Below are 20,428 nucleotides of genomic sequence, written 5' to 3' on the forward strand. Positions count from 1 at the left end.
GTGGAACTTTATAGTTAGGCTATCACCAAGTCTAGGTTATTGTCTAATTCAGATTATATTAAATTCCCTTTGAAGTGTATGCTCATGATACCCTAGAGTACTAAGACTATGCCTAAGTATGCAGGCTTTATAAAAGGAAAAGTCTGTAGCCCTTTATCTAATCTTAAGTTCTTTGGTGTAAATTTAAGCTACTGCATAGGTCCATAACAGGATGTCTTTAAATCTTACTTACCTTAATTCAGGTTTACTACCTTATCCAGGTTATTTTAGTTCACCTTTAAGGATATGTAATCCTAAGTTATAGGCTACAGACAATATATACTACAGTCTAGCTAACTTATTCTTATGGAATCAAAGTAGATTGTGGGCTACTACCTAGTAGGCTATTGCAGACATCGTTATCTGAAAAGATTATCTATATTATTATTAATAATTAATAATAATTGTGGCATATTTCATTAGATAAAACTTCTAAATAGAATGATAAATTCTTCAAAATAGGTTGCACTTTTACAAATAACGATCAGAAATCGTGAGAAGTGCCGATGTGTACTCGTGAAAAAGTCAGTTTAAAGCTTTTCACACAATTAAATCATTGTTCCACAGTCTAAACTAAAACTTTTTAACTGGAACTTAAAATTATGCACTTAGCTTTCAACATAGATGTTTCCATGATCCTCAGTAACGAAATTACAGAGCACTTGTTTCAGTACACTATAAATTGATGAACAGAAAGGTAATTGCGTCTTTGTCCATTTCTGATCATATGTAAACAATATGACGGCGCATTATGCTCATACCCACTTCTTCTTCTTGGGTTTTTTTTGACATAGGTAAACTGGGTTCAGCATTTGCTGAGGATAAGAGAAAGTGCCCTCTTATCCTGAGTCCATTTATATTCCACCATGTGTTATAATGTTTATCATTACGACACAGTATCCGCCCACAAGACTAGCTAAAATAGTATTCTTTGACATTAGTCTGGTCACCATGGAGCTCTTGTTAGACCATGGAACTCCTTGAGGACGAGACGGTGACTACACTATCAAAAGTATATATTGCAACACACTCCCTGAACACCTGAATTAGCCCTGTCATTGACCAGCTCGAACTACATCCCCACAAATTTTCCCACAGTGGATATTTAACTGTCAGTGCTACCAATGCTGCAGGTAAAATTTGTCCACTGAGTTATCTGTGGTACCGTTGGCAATGCTGCTGCAAATACCAGCTGCCAGAGGCCTACCTCCTCAATTGATATTAGTTCGCCGTGCTGCGAGGACGCGTCTCACATCAGGCAAACCTTTTGGTCTTAGCCTGATCCCCACTAAACAGTTTGGTCTCTGGATACTGGATTATGACCTTGGCCTTTTTATTACGACTACGCTTCTAGTTTTTTCTTCGGTTTCATCTGAATTTTGGAACTTTTCCTGGTGTCGACCTGATTTGGTACTGGACTAGTGATGGACAAGCTACATAAAGAAACATCGTCAGCCAATGCCTCTATGTCTGCTTCGTCTTCTGCCACGATGTCCGAGCAATCTGCTGGTGAAGATGTCTGCGTTCATCGTTCCTGCACGTAATGCAAACGGAGGATGATTACTCTCAAACATGACCGACATTCTCTATACATTACGTGTAGGGAGGTTCAGTGTAGTTTCAGACAAAGTTGTGAAGAGTGTAGGGATTGGTCTTTAGAGCAGATAGAAGATTACTTGAAACATAGGAAATCCTTAGCTTTCGAGAGTAAGTGTAGGTTGGGAGTAGAATCACAGTCAGTAGCTAAAGAGGCTCTAGAATCAGAGTTATTTAGGAAGTTAGAAGACAGGTTGTCATCTAGCATGTCTAGTTTATTTTCTAATTTGATGACCAAGTTAGCTGAAAGTAAGGGTAACAGTAGTACCAGTGTAAGTGATTTTAATTGTTCTCTTTCAGCCTCCCTGCCTGTTCCAGAATCAGCCCTAACGGGTGCCAGGGGTCATGGAGATCCGCAAGCCTCAAAGGTAGCAGAATTTCCCCGTTTCCCCTCAAGTGGTAAGTTTGGAAGATTTAGGTGTAGCTCAGACACAGACAAGTAGGGATAAATGCTCAGGTAGTGTTCAGGAAGACAAGTTGAAGGGGCAGGTTTCTTTGGGTTTGGGTTCGGTGTTGGTATCTAGTATGACGAGTTCGTCGTTGGATCCTTTTGAGGTTTTATTTCCTGCTTCGAAGTGTCTTCAACAGAAGGCTTTTAAGTCTGTATGTGAGAGTGTGGATGTGGTTTTGGTGTTGGGTGCTGAGATTCTGGATAGTACTCCATCTTGAAGGTTCCTTTTCCCTCGGGGGATAAGTTTGCGTTATATTTTGGTGGCGTTAATTTGGATGACCAAGGTATTAATTTAGCTGAGTATAATGCAAATGTTAGGTTTGTCTTGGGGGTACAGGTTATTAGTGAGACAATATTTCCATTTTAGTTTATCCAATATTCTCGATCACGTACTGAAGAAGTTCCCAGAGTTTACTAATGAGGTTTACCAAGATTATCGGGGGAAAGTAGTCGGTTTATTTTCTTTCTCTAAAAACTATATTGTCTTCTTCTTTCTCTGCTTCAGATCCTTCTCTTCCAACTTTGCATTCTAAACCTTCTTCTAGGGTCCTTACACAATCAGCTTTTTCAGGTCTCTCTTCGGAGTTCATCTGGGAGTCTTCGTTCACACAGTCTGGGACGATTCTTGCCCAGAGGATCTTTGGTGGTGGTCAGAAGAACATCATCTGACCGGCAGCATGAGATTGGACTACCCTCTCCCAGACGTTCATCTCTACACTGATGCATCAGATTGAGGTTGGGTTGCAACCCTGGAGGAATCTCAGGTCACCGGTCTTTGGAAGGTTCTGGATCAAGAGGAGTCCATAAATTTTCGAGATTTGAGAGCAATGGAAGAGGCTCTTAAGGTGTTTTTTGAAACAAGTAAGAGACAAGGTGGTAGCCCTCTTTTTCGACAACATCACAGCGGTGTCGTACCTAAAGAAGGAGGGTGGAACGAGATCGGCAGTGCTAAACGACATAGCTCAGAGAGCTCTTCGTTGGTGTGAAGACCACAGGGTTTCCCTTATCCCTCAATTCGTGTCAGGGAAACTCAATGTCCTGGCAGACGCATTGAGTCATTCGCAAGAAGTTCTCGGGAGGCGAATGGACTCTGGTACAGGAAGAGATGCAACATCTGTTAAGGAGGTGGCCAGTGGCCACAAGACTAAACATCTGCCTTCCAGTGTACTTTCCCTCAGTAGCGGACCCCATGTCATGCGGGACAGATGCAATGTTGCAGTCCTGGGACAGTCTTCAGGTGTATGCCTTCCCTCATTTCGGTCTAATACATCAAGTACTGGTCAAACTCAGGAGCAGTACCAACACGCAGATGTACTTGATAGCTCCTTTCTGGCCCCAAAGACCTTGGTGTCCAGACCTTCTGGAAATGTTGACAGAAGCTCCAGTACTCCTTCCAGAGAGGAAAGATCTCAGACAGCCACATTTCCATTACTTTCATTGGAACCTCCACGTGCTGAAGCTAGTTGCTTGGAGACTGTCCAGCGAGCATCACGTCATGCAGGACTCTCCAAGGCAGAGGCTTACCAACTGTCTTTCTGTTTGAGAAGATCAATAAGGAAAGTTTATCAGACTAGGTGGGCGATGTACCATAGCTGGTGCTGAGAGGAGGGGCATAACATTTCTTGTCTGACTATTGCTAAAGTGGCAGATTTCCTCATATTCTTGAGGAAGGAAAAGAACTTATCCTATTCCACGATTGTTGGTTATTACAGGTCGATGCTCAGTAGCACTTTCAGATTTCACCTGCAGAACTTGCAACCAGTAGGATTTTACACAATTGTTTAAGATTCTTTAGGATAGAACGACCGGTTATTCCACTTAGGGCCTCCTCGTGGGATTTAGTGGCTGTGTTAAAACTGTTGAGCTCATCGGCTTTCAGAACTTTTAGAAGCGTTACTGTTAAGAGAGTTAACTAAGAAGGTATTGTTTTTAGTTGCTCTCGCAACGGCAAGGAGGATTGGGGAAATTCAAACAGCGGTGAGGACGGTATCTTTTTCGTGGCAGGATATTTTTCTCTCATATTTGCCTGAATTTGTGGCAAGGTCTGAGTTGGAATTGAATCCCCTTCCAAGAGCATTTAAAGTTTCATCATTAGAGGATTTCGAAGGAGGCGACGATTCGGAAATGCGGCTGTGTCCAGTGCAAGCCCTCAAGTCTGTTGTCCCACACGGGAAAACTTTTACCTCACCGTAGGACCTTATTTGTTTCTCACCCAATTTCCAAGAATGCTATAAGTTTCTTTTTGCGAGAAGTTATCACTCAGGCGTCGGATGGTTCTTCATCCTTTTCAGAGTCTTGTAGTTGTTCTTCACGTCCAAGAGTGCTCAGTATCAGGGGGATGGCTACTCCTGCTTTCTTAAGGAATTTTTCAGTGTCAGCGATCTAAGAGGCGGCTACTTGGAAGCCGGTTTCGGTTTTCATGTCTTTTTATCTGAGGGATATCCAGTTTTCTTCAGTGAAGGGTTACTCGTTAGGTCCCTTTATTGTGGTCAACGCAATTTTATAATTATTCTCATATCATTAGGGTGTATGGGTTCAGGTAGTTAATGGTAGCTTAAGGTCCCTTACAGATTTTGTAGCTTAGGATTCATTTTAAGTGTTATCTTATGTCCTGTAAGCTAGGCAGATCCTTATCGTCAGGTGAGAACGTCTTCAACTTTTGGCCAGTCTTCTACGTTAGTGAACAGCTGAGAACTCAAAGGACCTGCTCACTCAATTTCTCCTCCAAAGATGAGAGGCTAGATAACCACAAGGGAGGCTTCACTTTCCCCTCCATACATGAGAGGTATAGAATACCACATGGGAGGCAATTATTACTGAGACGAGACCTTAGATACGAGACTGACGTTGAGGTACTCTCCGCAAGCATCCTCACCTACTGAGTCTGACAACTAGGTGAGGTTACATACTTTTACACATGGTAGGTTGATATTGAGTTACCTGCTTGTGTTTCCTTGTCAGATCAGGCTAAATCAGATTGATCCCACCTCCAATTAAGTGTTGTTAATCGGGCTAATTCAGGTGTTCAGTGAGTGTATTGCAATATGAAGTTTTCATAATAAAACTAATGTTGTAATACGTACTTACCTGAACACCTCAATGATTCCCAACCCCCTCCCCTCTTCAATTTTGATAGTGAATGACTCAATTGAGGAGATAAGCCTCTGGCGGCCGGTATTTGCAGTAGTGTTGCCAACGGTACCACAGGTAACTCAGTGGACGAATTTTACCTGCAGCAAATAGTGCTGACAGTGAAATACAGGGGGTCCTCAAGTTACGACGTTGATCCGTTCTTAAGATGTGTCGTAACACGATTTTCAGCGTAAGTCGGAACATTAAAATATACCACATGATTTAATGTAAATACGTATCAATAACAACGAGAGAACAATTCCTTACCTTTATTAATTTGGTTGGCTTGCACACTGGAGAGGAAGCTGCAGTGCTGGAGAGACTGGGGGAGGTTAGTGAAGAGAAAAAGAACCTCCAGAAGATGCTGGAGATGCTGGGGCAGGTGAGTCTTGAGGTGAGGCCGAACATACTGGAGATGCTGGGGCAGGTGAGTCTTGAGGTGAGGCAGAACCTATAGAAGGTGCTGGAGATGCTGGGGTAGGTGAGTCTGGGTTAGCAGAACATTCAGAAGGTGCTGGAGATTGTGGGGCAGGCGAGTCTGGATTAGCAGAGGCAGCTGAGGTAGAGGGTACAGGATCTCTTGCAGGCCTCTCTACCTTCTTAAAATACTGCTCCAGGTTAGTCTGAACAGAGAGCAACCTTTCATCCAAGATCTCCTTGTAACACTGCATCAAATCCATGATGCCTCTGGAAACCCTAGTGAACCTGTCCAAGTTGGGATCCTGAGCCTCAAAAGTTGCCAACGCTTGCTGCAACTCTGCAAAACCTCTTGCCAAGTCCTGCCTTGTGAAAGCCTTAGGCTCTGGGGTGGGTGCTTCTCCTTCCTCTATCATCTGCTTCTCCAGTTGTATCAGGTCCTCAGCAGATAACTCCTCGCCATGAGACTCCAGCAGCTCTGTAACATCATCAACCTCCATCTCCAAATTGATTTCCTTACTCAGGGCAACAATGTTCTTGACAACTTGCTGAACTGTGTCCTCAAACCCATGGAAATCATTCACAAATTGAGGACAAATTTTCTTCCAGACACCATTCATGTTTGTTTGCTTAACCTCCTCCCAGGAATCAGCAATGTTCTTTACAGCATCAAGGATGTTGTAGGATTTCCAAAAGTCCTTCAGAGTCAAGTCCTTCTTGGTTTCAGTTGCCTGTAAAGCCATAGCAATTGTCCTTCGTAGGTAGTAGGCCTTGAACGAAGCAATCACTCCTTGGTCCATAGGCTGTAAAAGGGCCGTGGTATTAGGTGGAAGGTAAACCACCTTGACATTAGGGTTGAAGTCTCCCAGCTGGGCAGGGTGTCCAGGGGCATTGTCCAGCACTAGCAACACCTTAAAGGGGATACCCTTGGAGGCGCAATACCGCTCCACACTTGGAACAAAATGGTTTACGAACCAGTCCTCAAACACTGCAAGTGTCACCCATGCCTTCTTGTTGGACTTCCAAATTACTGGTAGTTGACCCTTCCAAATGCCCTTGAGTGCCCTTGGATTTTCAGCCTGATACACCAACAAGGGCTTCAGTTTGAAGTCGCCAGCAGCATTACCCCCAAGAAGTAAAGTTAGCCTCTCCTTGCTGGCTTTATGACCGGGTGCTGACTTCTTCTCCTTGGCGATGTAAGTGCGGTTAGGCATACGCTTCCAAAACAAACCTGTCTCATCCACGTCAAACACTTGCTAAGCAGAATAACCCCCCTCCTTAATTATGTCAGACAACGCTTTAGGAAATTCACTCGCTGCTTTCTCATCCCCTCTAGCAGCTTCACCTTGCACTTTAAGGTTATGGTAATTGGCCCGAGCCTTAAATCGCATAAACCAACCCCTACTAGCCACAAACTCTTCACTTTCACTTCCCTCCCCCTTTTGTTTTTTCAACGCTTCAAACAATCTTTTCGCCTTCTCCTGAATCACCATAAGGCTGACTGGGATACGCCGTTGATTTTGGTCTTCCAACCAAAGCACCAATAACCTTTCCATTTCAATTATTAGACCACTACGCTGCTTGGTTATCACTGTCGCTTTCATAGGAGCAGATCCTTTCACATGTTCAACGATGCGCTCTTTATCTTTGATAATGGTAGCAACGGTCGAACGGCTAAGGCCAAGCGAGTGGCCAATGTTTGTTGGCGTTTCTCCCTTCTCAGATCGCTTTATAATGTCCACTTTAATTTCCATGGTGATGGCCTTTCTTTTCTTCGATGCACTACCATCAGAAGAGTCCGCCTTGCGCTTGGGAGCCATAACAAAAGGCAAAAAGTTACAAAAACGATACAACACGAGGGAGAGAGAGGCAGCGTAAACAACCAAAATGGCGTATGGGCGAGGAATGAGCGTAGCGAAGCGACGCCATCCTCTCCCCCACAAAGCGTATTCTTCCGCCGTGCGCCCGGAACTAGTTCGCGTTTGTTTACGTCGCTTACGACGCTAAACCGCGTAAGACGGAACGACGCATAATATTATTTTTTATATTTTTATGGGGGCGCGTTCGTAACCACGAAACATCGTAAGTCGAGACCGGCGTAACCCGAGGACTTACTGTACCCACTTTATGAGAAAATTTGTGGGGATGTAGTTTGGGCTGGTCAGTGACCAGGGTTAATTCAGGTGTTCAGGCAAGTATTACAATATTAGTTTTATTATAAAAACTTTATTTGTTCCAATACGTAATACAAACCATCGGTCTTTTAACAATAGGAATGTAACTTGCGGCAGCTGGAACCGGTCGTAAGGTTCGAACAAGGGAGTTTGGTAGTTAACTCCTTGTCCGACAGTCAGCTCACCGCGCGACTGGGAGGTGAAGATTCACTTTGCTTTTGGCCGCGCTGGGTGACAGACATGTTCTCCACTTCTCTCTGCCCGCCTTTCATCGTATGCTTTGTTTCTTCAATCTTGGTTTGCTATTCTTGTGTGATTGTGTAAAATACTGTAAGTACTTGTGCTTTTGTATTTTATTATCATTATTATTATTGATTCTCGTGAGCTGGAGAGTTCCCCACGCCCCCACATCATTCGCAGGAATTGCCCTGGTGTGGAGGGCCGTAAGTGTGGGGCCTTCCGCTCCTTCTTGGAGGTTGATCCTCATGAATTGTGTGCTCGGTGTCGGGGGCACGAATGCTCTCACGCCGAACCCTGTGATATTTGTGTTTTGTGGTCGGAGGAGCAGTGGGCACGCTTTGAGGTGAGGAGGAAGCGACGTGAGCCTGCCAGGGAGTCATCGGAAAGTTCTCCGGCTACTCCCCTGGTCACGGACACGTCGTCTTCTTTCCTCCCTCCATCTCAGCTTCTGCATATGGCTCCTTCCCCTTCGGGGGGGGGTTTCTCGCTCCTTCTCTTCGCCAGATCCGTTGAGCATGGAGGAGGGGGCGAGGTACCCCGACATCCAATTTTACTTGGGGTCTTCCGTTCACTCGGTGGGACTTCCCCCCCCCCCCCCCCCCCCCCCCCCCCCCCCCCCCCCCCCCCCCCCCCCCCCCCCCCCCCCCTGGGCGAGGGGGAACCCCTCCTATTAACCCGACTTTTACCTCCTCAGGTGCAACTGCCGCGGGTGACGACCTCGGCCAGGTGTGGTGCTCGCTGGGTCTCCAGGGGACACTGAGTGTTCGGGGGCTGTTGCATCACCTGGCAAGTGGCTCTGCTCCGGTTACGCATGGTCAGGTAACCACCACCATCACCACCGTATCGACCCCAGGGTATGCTGCCCCTCCTCACCTGGTTTATACGCAGCATATTACAACGGTGACCCCTTCAGGTGCAGTGCAGGCGCCGTTTCCTATCGTTCTGAGGAGGGTTGTAACACCGCCACCCGGGTTCGCCGCTCTCGCCTCAGCCCCTGACTTCTGGTGCCCCAAGAGCTCGCCCCTGGACCTGCCACCAGTACCCAGGAGGTCGCTGGCCGCTGCCCCGCCTCCTGCTGTACCTGCCGTTCCTGCCGTACCTGATATATGTACCTGCCGTACCTGGACCAGCCCCTGCCGACGTCGTTCCTGCCCGTGGTGTTGCTGCTCCAGTTGCAGGTCCTTCCGGACAGATGCAGCCGGGCTGCGTTGCTTCGGCAATTGCCCCAGGCTCCGTCCTGGATGGAGGACCTGACGACTGTTCAGAGGAAGCTGACGAAGAAGAAGAAGAAGAAGAGGAAGAGGAGGAAGGTGTCGTCGTCGTCTTCATCGTCGTCTTCGTCTTCTTCGTCTTCTTCGTCGTCGTCTGTTGCCGCCTCTTCCCCTTCGGCTTTCAAGGCTTCACGGCCGAGGAAGAAGAAGGCTGTGTCCTCCCCCCCTAAGAAGTCTCCTTCGGGAACTTCTAAGGGCCCGTCTCACTCCGGTGGGATGGGGGGGTCTTCCGCTGGTCCTCCCGCTCCTTCGGGAGCTGGGCCCGTCTCTTTCCGCAAAGAAGAAGAAGATGGGGACCAGAGGGGTACCGGCTAACACCGGTCCTCACCTGGAGCTAGGGGCTCTGCCACTGCATCAGGTTCTGTCTCGGCCTCTTGTTTGCGAGAGGTACAGAGTGTGCGGTCGCCCGCGGGTGACCGTGCAGCCAAAGTCCAGGGTTCCGAGTTCGCTCGGTACCAGGACCGAGGCACGGAGCGGAAGACAGGTGAGAGTCGCTCAGGTGACTCCTGCCAGGCGAGCGATCACTCTCGTAGCGATATGCTGGTTCCCAGGGTTGACGCGATGGTCCCAGACCGGCCGCGGGTTGAGACAAGGAAGAGGTCCCCTCAGTCACCGGAACCGGCCGAAGTCAACGCGCTGTGAGGACAGGCCCCGCTCCCACCGCGACAGCAGACTCTGCCAGTCCCCTGACTGCCGCTCCCACCGGGACCGGGTGGGTAGGGGGACCAGCAGCAGCTCCTCTGACGCTCGGGACCATAGCCGTTGTTCTTGGTCGCCTGCAGCCCCCCCAAGCACACCGGTTCTGCCGGTGGGCGAGGGGGGAGCGTCAGGTCTTCCTCTCCGATCCCTTCAACTTCCTCGGGCTATGCCGGGAAGAGCGAGGTGATCCGGAGTGACCGTGAGGAGCGCGCTCCTCACGGTCCCACCACGACAGCCTACGAGCCTGGCACGGTCTTAGGACTGACCAGGTCGTACGCGCAAGTGGCAGGAGGAGACCAGGAGGGGTCTGTTGAAGTTCCTCCTTTGGAAGGAGGAGGGTCTCGGGAGGCGCTCTTGTTGGAGGGACTTGACGGTCCTACTCCACAAGACGCAGTCACTCCTGAGATCCAGAGGTCGTTTGCGAAGGTTATTGCGCTGATTCGTCAGCACAACGACCTCGGGGAAGGATTGCTGCTCCCACCTTCTGAGCCTACCTCCAGGCTCGAGTCGTTCTGGGGTCCTAAGAAGGAACCCAAGACGATGTTGGGTCTGCTGCAATCGGCTCTGGCTGACTCGGTGGTGGGCCAGATGGACTCTCTCGTCTCCGGACAGGAGGGTTCGCTACGGTCTGGCAAGTCTTTGAAGCTACTTCCCCCACCTCTACTGTAACAGAGGAGATTCTACGTGCCATCGGAGGACCCTCTGCCGCCCAAACAGGTTAACCCGGAGCTAGCTAGGCTAACTCCGGGGGTGTCTCTGCAGCAGCTCCTGTCGGAGAACTTATGGTTCTCGCAGCAAGAGGCACTCGCCTTGGAATTAACTGCCATGGCGGCATTCCAAGCAGTCTCCTGGTTAGACCTGTGGTCCCTCACGGTGTCTAAGGTTCACGGCCACCTCGGGAAATATCACTCCTGAAGGTGACCCAGCTTTTGGGAGACTGTGCCAGTCTGGAGGTAGAGCCATCTCCTACCTGGTTGGAGGTAGAGCCATCTCCTACCTAGCCCACCAGGCTGCAAACCTGTGGGCCAACCTGGTTCTTCGGCGTAGGGACGCAGTCCTCACCCGAGTGACCAGGGCGGCTGGGCGTGAGGCGGCTCTGGGTCTTCGCAATGGACCGGTGCGGAGTTCCTCCTCTCTCTTCCCTGGAGAGATGGTGGACGCTGCGGTGGAGCAACGGCGCACTGATGACAGTGACCGTCTAGTACACCAGGCAGTCTCGAAGGCGTCTGGGCAGCCTCAAGCTACTGCGGCCAAGCCCAAAAGCTTGGTTAGCGCTTCCTCTGCGGCCAAGATGATCACATCGTCGAAGCCCAGGGGAAAGACTCTGCCTTCGACTTCTTCTAGGAGCGACCGTAACCAGCTCTCCTCCCAGCCCTCCTTCTCACGAGGGGGAGCTGGGAAGAAGAAGCCAAAGAGAGGTGGGAAACACTAGGGACGGCATTCCCCCTCACCTGCTGCCGGAAGTGGGCGGGTGCCTGGCGAGCCATTGGGCAACATGGCAGCGCTATGGAGCAGAGACCTGGATAGTAGACGTCCTTCGGGAAGAGTATCTACTACCCTTCGAGTCTCGGCCACCCCTCACCTCCAACCCGGTCCACCTTCAGACCTACGTACCCGGAACATCCAAGGAAGTCCAAGCCATGCTGAGCAAAGGAGCTGTGGAGATCGTCAGGGATCATTCACCGGGCTTCTACAGCCATCTTTTCCTGGTGGAGAAGTCTTCGGGGGGCTGGCGCCCGGTGATAGATCTCTCTCCCCTGAACTGATTCGTTCGCCAGTCTCGGTTCACGATGGAGACGGCACCCTCCGTGCTCGACTCCATCAGGGAGAACGACTTCATGCTTTCGGTGGACTTGAAGGACGCGTATTTCGAGATACCCGTTCAACAATCCTCCAGGAAGTACCTCCGCTTCATCCTCGACGGGACGGTGTACCAGTTCAGGGCACTTTGCTTTGGTCTCTCAACCGCCCCACAGGTGTTCATGCGAGTGTTCACTCTGGTGTCTGCTTGGGCCCACTTGTCAGGGATACGTCTTTTGAGGTATCTCGACAACTGGTTAGTCCTGGCGAGCTCCCGCTCGCAGTTGCTATGGGACAGGGATCGACTCCTCGAGTTCTGCCTCAATCTGGGGATCGTGGTGAACTTTGAGAAGTCAGATCTCGAGCCCAAGCAGAGGATGAAGTACCTGGGTATGCTGATCGATATGGTAGCAGGATGAGTTTTCTCCACAGACTCGCGGATCAGCAGATTCCGGGAGGCAGCCTACCAGTTCCTGTCTCGGCAGGAACAGCCAGCTCAGCAGTGGCAATTCGTGATCGGCCACCTGTCGTCACTCGAGAAGATAGTCCCTCACGGGCGTCTTCACCTGCGGTCTCTCCAGTGGAGACTGAAGGAGAGTTGGTCACAGGCAAGAGACCCGCCGTACTTCCCCGTGTCCCTCAAGAAGGAGGTGAGGCAGGACCTAGCCTGGTGGCTGGACGACAGGAACCTCGTAAGAGGAGTGCCTCTCCGCACTCCCCCCCTGGAGATGTTGCTATTTTCAGACGCGTCAACCGAGGGATGGGGCGTACACCTGGAGGAGTTGCTGGCTACATGTGTGTGGGACCATCACGACAAGCACCTTCACATCAACGTCCTGGAGCTCAAGGCAGCGTTCCTCGCTCTCCAAGAGTTCCAGGACAGTCTGATGGGACACTCGGTGGTGTTGATGTGCGACAACACCACAGTAGTGGCATATGTCAACAAACAGGGGGGCCTAGTGTCCCTCCCGTTGCACCAGTTGACGTTGCAGGTGCACGAGTGGGCCAGGGCTCACTCTGTAGAGCTGTCAGCCCGCTACATTCCAGGCAAGAGGAATGTAGTAGCAGACAAGCTCAGCCGTCAGGATCAGGTGATAGGGACCGAATGGTCCCTACACCCAGACGTGGCGGAAAGGCTCTTCAACCTGTGGGGCCGTCCAGTCGTGGATCTGTTCGCCACCCGGCACAGCAGGAAACTTCAGGTTTTCTACTTGGCGGACCCATGGGCAGCTGCAGAGGACGCTCTTCAACACCCGTGGGACAACCTCTTCGTTTATGCCTTTCGCTCGTTTTGTCTGATTCGCAAGGTGATCAGCCGAGTGCTGGTCACCCCGAATCTCCGGATGATCCTGGTGGCTCCTAAGGCCATTGGTATCCGGACCTGCTGGCTCTTCTTGCAGGAGCACCAAGAGAGATTCCCTCTTGGCACAACCTTCTCGTCCAGCCACATGTGGAACGGTACCACCAGTCAGTCCAGTCCCTTCATCTTCACGGCTAGATGTTATCCACCATCTCTTGCGAGCGAGAGGCTTTTCTCGCTGAGCAGCAACAGAGATGGCTGGGTACATCAGACAGTCCTCTGAAGCTGTCTACCAGGGAAAGTGGGCCGTTTTCTGTGGTTGGTGTCAGCAGGTAGCAGATTTCCTCGTTTTCCTTCGCTGAGAGAAGCTCCTCTCCGTCCCCACAGTCAAAGGATACAGGGCCGCCCTGGCTCTAGTCCTGAAACTGAGGGGAGTGGATATCTTGAACTCGTTCGAGATCTCACTGCTAATGAGGAGCTTTGAGAGGTCTTGCCAACCCAGGGAACTCAGGCCCCCGGGGTGGGATGTGACTCTCGTCCTTAGGAGTCTGACTCGAAGTCCCCTCGAGTGTCGTCAGACAGGGATCTGATCTTCAAGACCCTCTTCTTGCTGGCCCTGGCATCGGCGAAGAGAGTAGGGGAACTTCATGGCTTATCCTTCGACGTCAAGCATACCAGGGGATGGGGATCTGTGATGCTCGATTTCGTCCCGAACTTCGTAGCGAAGACTCAGAATCCTTCGGTCCCTGATGACCGGTTCGAGTCTTTCACTGTCCCCTCTGTATTGGACTTCACCGACAACAATGCGGATGAGATGCTGCTTTGTCCTGTGAGTGTGCTACTGTGCTATCTGAAGAGAACTTGGCACCTCAGGCCTGAGTGTCGATGCCTCTTCGTTAGCACCGGGGTGACCAAGAAAGAAGTATCCAAGAACACACTTTCTTTCTGGCTGCGTGAGGTGATCAGGAGGGCGTACGAAGCTGATGGTAGCGATGACATCCGTACCCTTCGTCTGAGAGCCCACGAAGTTAGAGGCATTGGTCCTTCCGTTGCATTTCGCAAGAACTTCTCCATGGCGCAGGACAGACTCAGCATCACATCCTTGTCACTGTGACTGCATGAATGGATGAGTGAATGAGAGTGTGACTGGCTTCTCTTCCCCATCTTTTTCTCCCCCTCTACCTGTGGGCAGAGGGACGCGGTTGTCACTACGCTGGAACAGGAGACCGATGCAGGTGAGCTACTCGACCGAGCCCCATCCTACCCCTTTCATTAGGGTTAGGAGCGATTATCCACCACTTTCCCCAACAAGGGGGGAAGTGGAAGCCAACAAGAGACAAACCCATGACTTCATATTGCCTCTTGCAATAGGAACAAGTTCTTGCTTGCTAGTTTTAAGAGGTATGCTGGCCTCCCTCTTATTACTTGGGTCCAGAGGTCTGACCATTGATCCTGCGGTACATACCCCGATCATTGGGCAGAGGCTAGGATCCCTCCCTCTGCTCTTACGACCAGGGAGGGAACCAGGTTGGACGAACACCAGTCTGTTCATTGACTCAGATTCCACCCACCAAGAAGTGAGTCTTCCTATTGTTAAAGGACCGATGGTTTGTATTACGTATCGGAACAAATAACAGTTTGTCGAAAATTGTATTTTTCCTAACTATACAAACCTGAGGTCCTTTACACATAATCCCACCTCATGCCACCCCTCACTCTGTGTTTTTCTGGGCTTAAAGCAAAGTGAATCTTCACCTCCCAGTCGCGCGGTGCGCTGACTGTTGGACAAGCAGTTAACTACTGAACTCCCTTGTTCGAAGCTTACAACCGGTTGTTAAAGGACCTCAGGTTTGTATAGTTAGGAAAAATACAATTTTTGACAAATTGTTATTTTTGTGAGTACCATGATTGAATAGCAGCATTATTGAAACCTGTTAACTGGAATAAAAGACTACAATATGTAAATGTGATATAATGAATTGAGTGTTAGTACTTAATATGTTGCATGAACTTTTATCATAAACATAAGTGTATCAATGCCCAATCATTTATGTAATGTCATGAACAAGTATGTTTTAAAATTTTAACAGGTTAGTGAGGGTCTGGCTTTTCTTCACAATTCTGTTAAGACTGTACATCGAAACATCTGCCCAGAAAATATTGTTTTGAATCACCAAGGGGCATGGAAGCTGTTTGGATTTGATTTTTGTGTAGCAAATCAAGCTGCTGCAGATCAGCCGGTACGTTTATTGGTTTTTCGGTTCATTCAGATTGTACTCCTAAAATGTCAGGATGTAATGCCCATAATGTAGTGTCTTGTTAACTTTTCAAACACAGTAATTTAATATTTTGTTGGTTAGTAATGCATCACATTCATCATCATCAGAAAAGCTTATTTTGTTAATTACGTACTGAAAATTAATCCAGAAGAGATTCAGATTTCAACCATAGCCAGTGTATACTCAGATTTTTCTGCTGTTGCAACTAATGGGAAATATTACCAAGTGAAATTTAAATGGATATGTATTTAATCGGGCTCTGGCAGAGGAAAGTAAGCTATCCCAGACTTAATGTACAGTAACAAGCAGTGGATTGACACTCGTGTTGAAAAGTTAGGATACTATCTTCCCCAAGAGTATAGAGGATATGTACTTACTCTCTATAGTGCCTCCTTAATCCTGTCTCACTGGATTGTATGCATACAGTGCCATAATTTAGTCTGTGTTATTCATCATGAGGTTGTTGGCTTTCATTTCGTGTTTTGCCAAGTTTGGTAAATATTTTGATGATAATCGGAGAATATTTTATGCTTTATTTTCACTCTTGGTTTTTGTGATGCACAGTTGAACCTTTTGATATGATTATTTGATATGCAGCTTTTAGTTTATTCAGCCATTAAGTCAGTTAGTTTTAGGTATGATCAGAACTTTCTTAGATAATTACTGTCTAATCATTTAATTGAAATAAACAACATGCAGTAATTAGTGAAGAGATGATGGAGCACACAGGATATTTATTTTAGTCTTCATACATCTTTCATCCTTCATACCTCTTTTTCTTTCTTTTTATTGCATCTATATAATATTTATATTTTTCCCATACTATTCTTTCTTTCTAATACATTCATTCCTCATGGTTTTTTCAGTGTTACTCCATTCATTGTTTATTACTTCTGCTGTCTCTCTTGATTCGTTTATATGAGGTGAAAATGAGAGCAAAGTGTAAAGTTAAGGAAGTTGGATAGCTTTGTAGGAAGAGATTATAGCAGACCATTGAAATTTAAAAGCAAAAAGCAGAGCAGCTGGGGTCAAGGGATACTGCAAAGTACTTCTAATCTTATCTTATCATTAGTGTGCATGTACATATATTTAAATTGGTTTTGTACATGAACTTCCCTGCCAGATATATACTTAGCTTATGTCTCTGACGTCACGACAGAAAATTCAAAACTCGCGGCACACGCTACAGGTAGGTCAGGTGATCTACCTTACCTGCCGCTGGGTGGCGGGTGTAAGAACCAGTCCCCCTTTCTTGTCAGATTTTTTTCTGTCGCCGGCTGGACAACACCTGTTGTTCAGTCCTTACGATAGTTAGATTCTTTCTCGTTGCCGACGAATTGGATTTTGGTGAAGTACCCTTTGTTTGTTGGCTTGGCTTACGCTTTTGGATTGTTATTTGGATTTTCTTTTGGATTGTTCTTTGAATTAATAATCATGGATGATTCTGAGGTTAAGAAACCTTCTTTATTTAGAGTTTGCTCAGTGAGTGACTGTAAAGTGAGGCTTCCAAAGGCTGCTTTGGATCCTCACTCCGTATGTATGGTATGTAGGGGGAATGAATGCTCTTTTGTTAACTCTTGTAAAGAGTGCGAGAGTTTAGATGAAGATGGATGGAAGGGCTCTATCTTCTTATTTAAGGAAGTTGGAGAAGGATAGGGCACGTAAGGCTTCTTCAAGGAGCTCAAGTAGATCTAGAGTCAGTGAAATGGACGTTGAGAACCCTGTACCAGAAGTAGTTCCTTCTCTTGTTTCAGCCCCCGTGCCCAGCTTTGAACCCGAAGATTCGTTTTCGGAAGTTGCTTCCGAGAGCCTCGATCATAGTAAGGTATAGCTTCGCTCGCTCTCGACCAAGGTAAGAGTGATAGTGCAAGTGATCAGTGCAGTGCCCCTAGTGCAGTGGAGGGTGCGTCTGACCGGCTCACTAACGCTTCCAGGCCTAGACCTCTTCCAGACTCCCAGACCCAGTGGAGGAGGAAAGTCGAAAGCCGCAGGAAGGTTAGGGAGAACCCCCACCGGTCAGGCGTCCCCTCGGCAGATCCTGTTGCTCGTTCCCAGGCTGCCTTGGATCAAGCCAAGAAGGAGTTATTGCGCCAGTGTTTCTCGTCATCTTCTCCTAAGCGTAGATGGAGCGCCTCGGAGTCGTCTCGCCCTCTTAAGAGGCCCTGGAAAGCACTTTGCGCCCTTCCTTCCAGCCCCGAATCCTTCGCGGAAGAACCAGAAGTGGAACGCAAGAGAGCCAAGAATTCTTCTATTTACGCTTCTCCTGTTCGGTCTCGGACTACGTCTCTGGTAGAGGAATTCAAGAGGTCTCCTGCGTGCATCTTGGCGGGTCTGCAGGCACAGATTGCGGCTTTAGCAGATTCTATTGCTGGGTCTTCTCATCGTCGGAAGGACGACTCGCTTCCGGTGAAGAAGTCAAAGAACGTCTCTTCTGCTCGCTCTCCTCCTGCTAGAGAAGTTATTGAGCCTCGTAGTAGGACGTCAGAAGTGCAGGCTGAAGTTCGGGATCACTCTCCGAGTAGGCTCTCCTCTCTCCCCAGCAAGAGTATTGAACATGTCAGGTGTAAGGAGCCTGACAGGCGCTCTCCTCAGGATTTCCGCTCCTCTTCAGTTAAGCGTAAAGAGCTTGACAGACGTCAAGAGCCTCGTACTCGTCAGGAGCAAAGGAAGAGTTCTTCGCCTGGTAGCCGCTCTCCTTTTGACAGGCGCTCGGAGCCTAGTAGGCGCCAAGAGCCTAGTAGGCGTCAAGAGCCTAGTAGGTGCCAAGAGCCTAGTAGGCGCCAAGAGCCTAGTATCAGGAGTGAATAAAAAAATAAACTTTTAGAACCTTTGAATATTAGCATAAATAATATTGAAAATTTGGAGTGAACGAAAAAAGAATTCATTAGATATTTTAAGGTTTCAAGTAATAACGTAATTGTTTCAGCAATACATAACAAAGACAAAATAGGCCTAAGGCCATGAACCCATCAAATTCAGAAGCTACTGACGATTTGTCAACTATATATAACTAGTAGGCGCCAAGAGCCTAGTAGGCGTCAGTGGAGGCATTCCTCCGTTTGATCACTCCCGATTGGATAGGCGCTCAGAGCCTTGTAAGCGCCGTGCTTCGGACAGGGATTCTTCCGTGGAAGTTTTTTCTCCCCGTGGCAGGCGTCAAGAGCCTGGTAGGGGTTTTGAGTCTGACAGGCGCCAAGAGCCTGGCAGGCGTATTGAGGATGGCAGGCGCCAAGAGCCTAGCAGGCGCAGAAAGCCTGATAGGCGCTCATCTGTGGACATAGACTTTGTTTCCGACAGGCGAGCTTCCTCTAGTAGGCGCTCTCCTAGTAGGCGCTCCCCAAGTAGGCGCTCTCCAAGTAGGCGCTCTCCTAGTAGGCGCTCTCCTAGTAGGCACTCTCCAAGTAGGCGCGCTCTCTGTAGGCGCTCTCCCTGTAAGCGCTCTCCCAGTGGGCGCTCTCCATGTAGGCGCTCTCCCAGTGGACATTCTCCCAGTAGGCGCTCTCCGAGCAGGCGATCTCCGAGCAGGCGCTCTCCGAGGAAAAGCTCTCCTCCTGGCAGTAGAACTTCTAAACGTCATTCGTCTGCAGAGTATCTTGGGGATTCTGAGGAAGATTTGCTCAAGGATGCTTCAGTTTCGTCGTACAAGAGACTGACCGACCTCCTCTTGCAAGATTTTGGGGAGTCTCTTTCGGCCGTTGCTCCTCCGTCACCTCCGTCCTTATTTTCAACGACCAATACGGCTAAGAAGTCTTCAGTCGTTAAGATGAAACCGACAGTGTCGATGAAGAAGGCTCTCAAGAACTTCGACGATTGGTTGGTATCGAAGGAGGAGAAAGGGAAAGACCGTATTTTCTTTTCCCCCCGTCCAAACTATGGGAAAGATGGGGTTCTTGGTACGAGTCAGGGAGCCCTTGGGTCTGACTCTCCCTCTTTGGCAGACTCGGACTTCTCTTCGTTGGTTGATTCCGCACGTCGCTCGGCGCTTAATTCTGCGAAGACGACGTGGGGTATGAGCGAGTTAGATCACCTTCTGAAGGGAATGTTCCGGGTCTTAGAAGTTTTTAACTTTCTTGACTGGACCCTTGGAGTCATGGCTAAGAGGACTCAAGATCAAGACTCTCTTTCACCTGAGGACCTTCACGCAGTGCTGTCTTGTATGGACAAGGCAGTGAGAGACGGATCCGGGGAGATAGCTTCCCTTTTTGGCACAGGAGTCAGTACAGAAAATGGGCTGTTTTTCTGCTACCGTTCATACCAAGGCTGTTTCACATGCACAGAGAGCTTCCTTGTTGTACTCTCAACTTTCTCTGCAACTCTTCCCGAAGAAAATAATCAATGACATCTCCAGCTCGTTGTCAGCAAAAGCGACGCAGGATATGCTGGCTCGCTCAGCTAGGATCCCGAAACCTTCGTTCCAACAGAAAACGAAGAAGGACACTCAGAGTAGGCAAGAGCCCTTTCGAGGAGGCCCTTCGTCCGCACTTCTTCCTCCAGAGGTTCGAGACCACCTAGAAGAGGAAGGACCTTCTCTCGGTCTATTAGGGCCAAGAAATAGCTCGCGTGTCCTCCAGACAACTGTGGGTGCCAGACTTCTGAACTTTGCAGACGTCTGGGCACAAAAGGGGGCAGACAACTGGTCCCTCGCTATCATCAAGAGGGGATACCTCATTCCCTTTATCTCGAGACCACCTTTGACCACCACACCAAGGGAGCTGGTGGCCAAATACAAAGACCCACTCATGAATCAAGCCCTCGCTCTAGCAGCAGAGCTGATGTTGGAGAAAGAGGCAATAGAGATGGTAGAGGACCCTCTTTCCGCGGGTTTCTACAACCGTCTGTTCCTAGTTCCGAAGAACTCAGGAGGATGGAGGCCGGTTCTGGACGTAAGCGCCCTGAACGTCTTTGTGAAGAAGAGGAAGTTCGCTATGGAGACGACTTCATCAGTCTTAGCAGCTCTTCGTCCCGGGGACTGGATGGTGTCACTGGACCTTCAGGACGCTTACTTCCACGTGCCGGTCCATCCTTCGTCA

At 48.8% G+C, this 20,428-nt stretch overlaps 1 protein-coding gene across 3 annotated transcripts in view; it reads left to right on the forward strand.

Annotated features, from left to right (window-relative positions):
- Positions 1 to 20,428, forward strand: part of LOC135202372 (SCY1-like protein 2) — a 152,502-nt gene that overhangs the window by 30,062 nt on the left and 102,012 nt on the right. For all 3 annotated transcript variants that reach the window (XM_064231733.1, XM_064231732.1, XM_064231734.1), the window contains one exon: positions 15,210 to 15,359. In XM_064231733.1, coding sequence (XP_064087803.1) covers positions 15,210 to 15,359 — 150 coding nt within the window. The remainder of the gene's footprint in view (positions 1 to 15,209; positions 15,360 to 20,428) is intronic.

Source organism: Macrobrachium nipponense, chromosome 30, assembly GCF_015104395.2.
Source record: "Macrobrachium nipponense isolate FS-2020 chromosome 30, ASM1510439v2, whole genome shotgun sequence".
Taxonomy (NCBI): Eukaryota; Metazoa; Arthropoda; class Malacostraca; order Decapoda; family Palaemonidae; genus Macrobrachium; species Macrobrachium nipponense.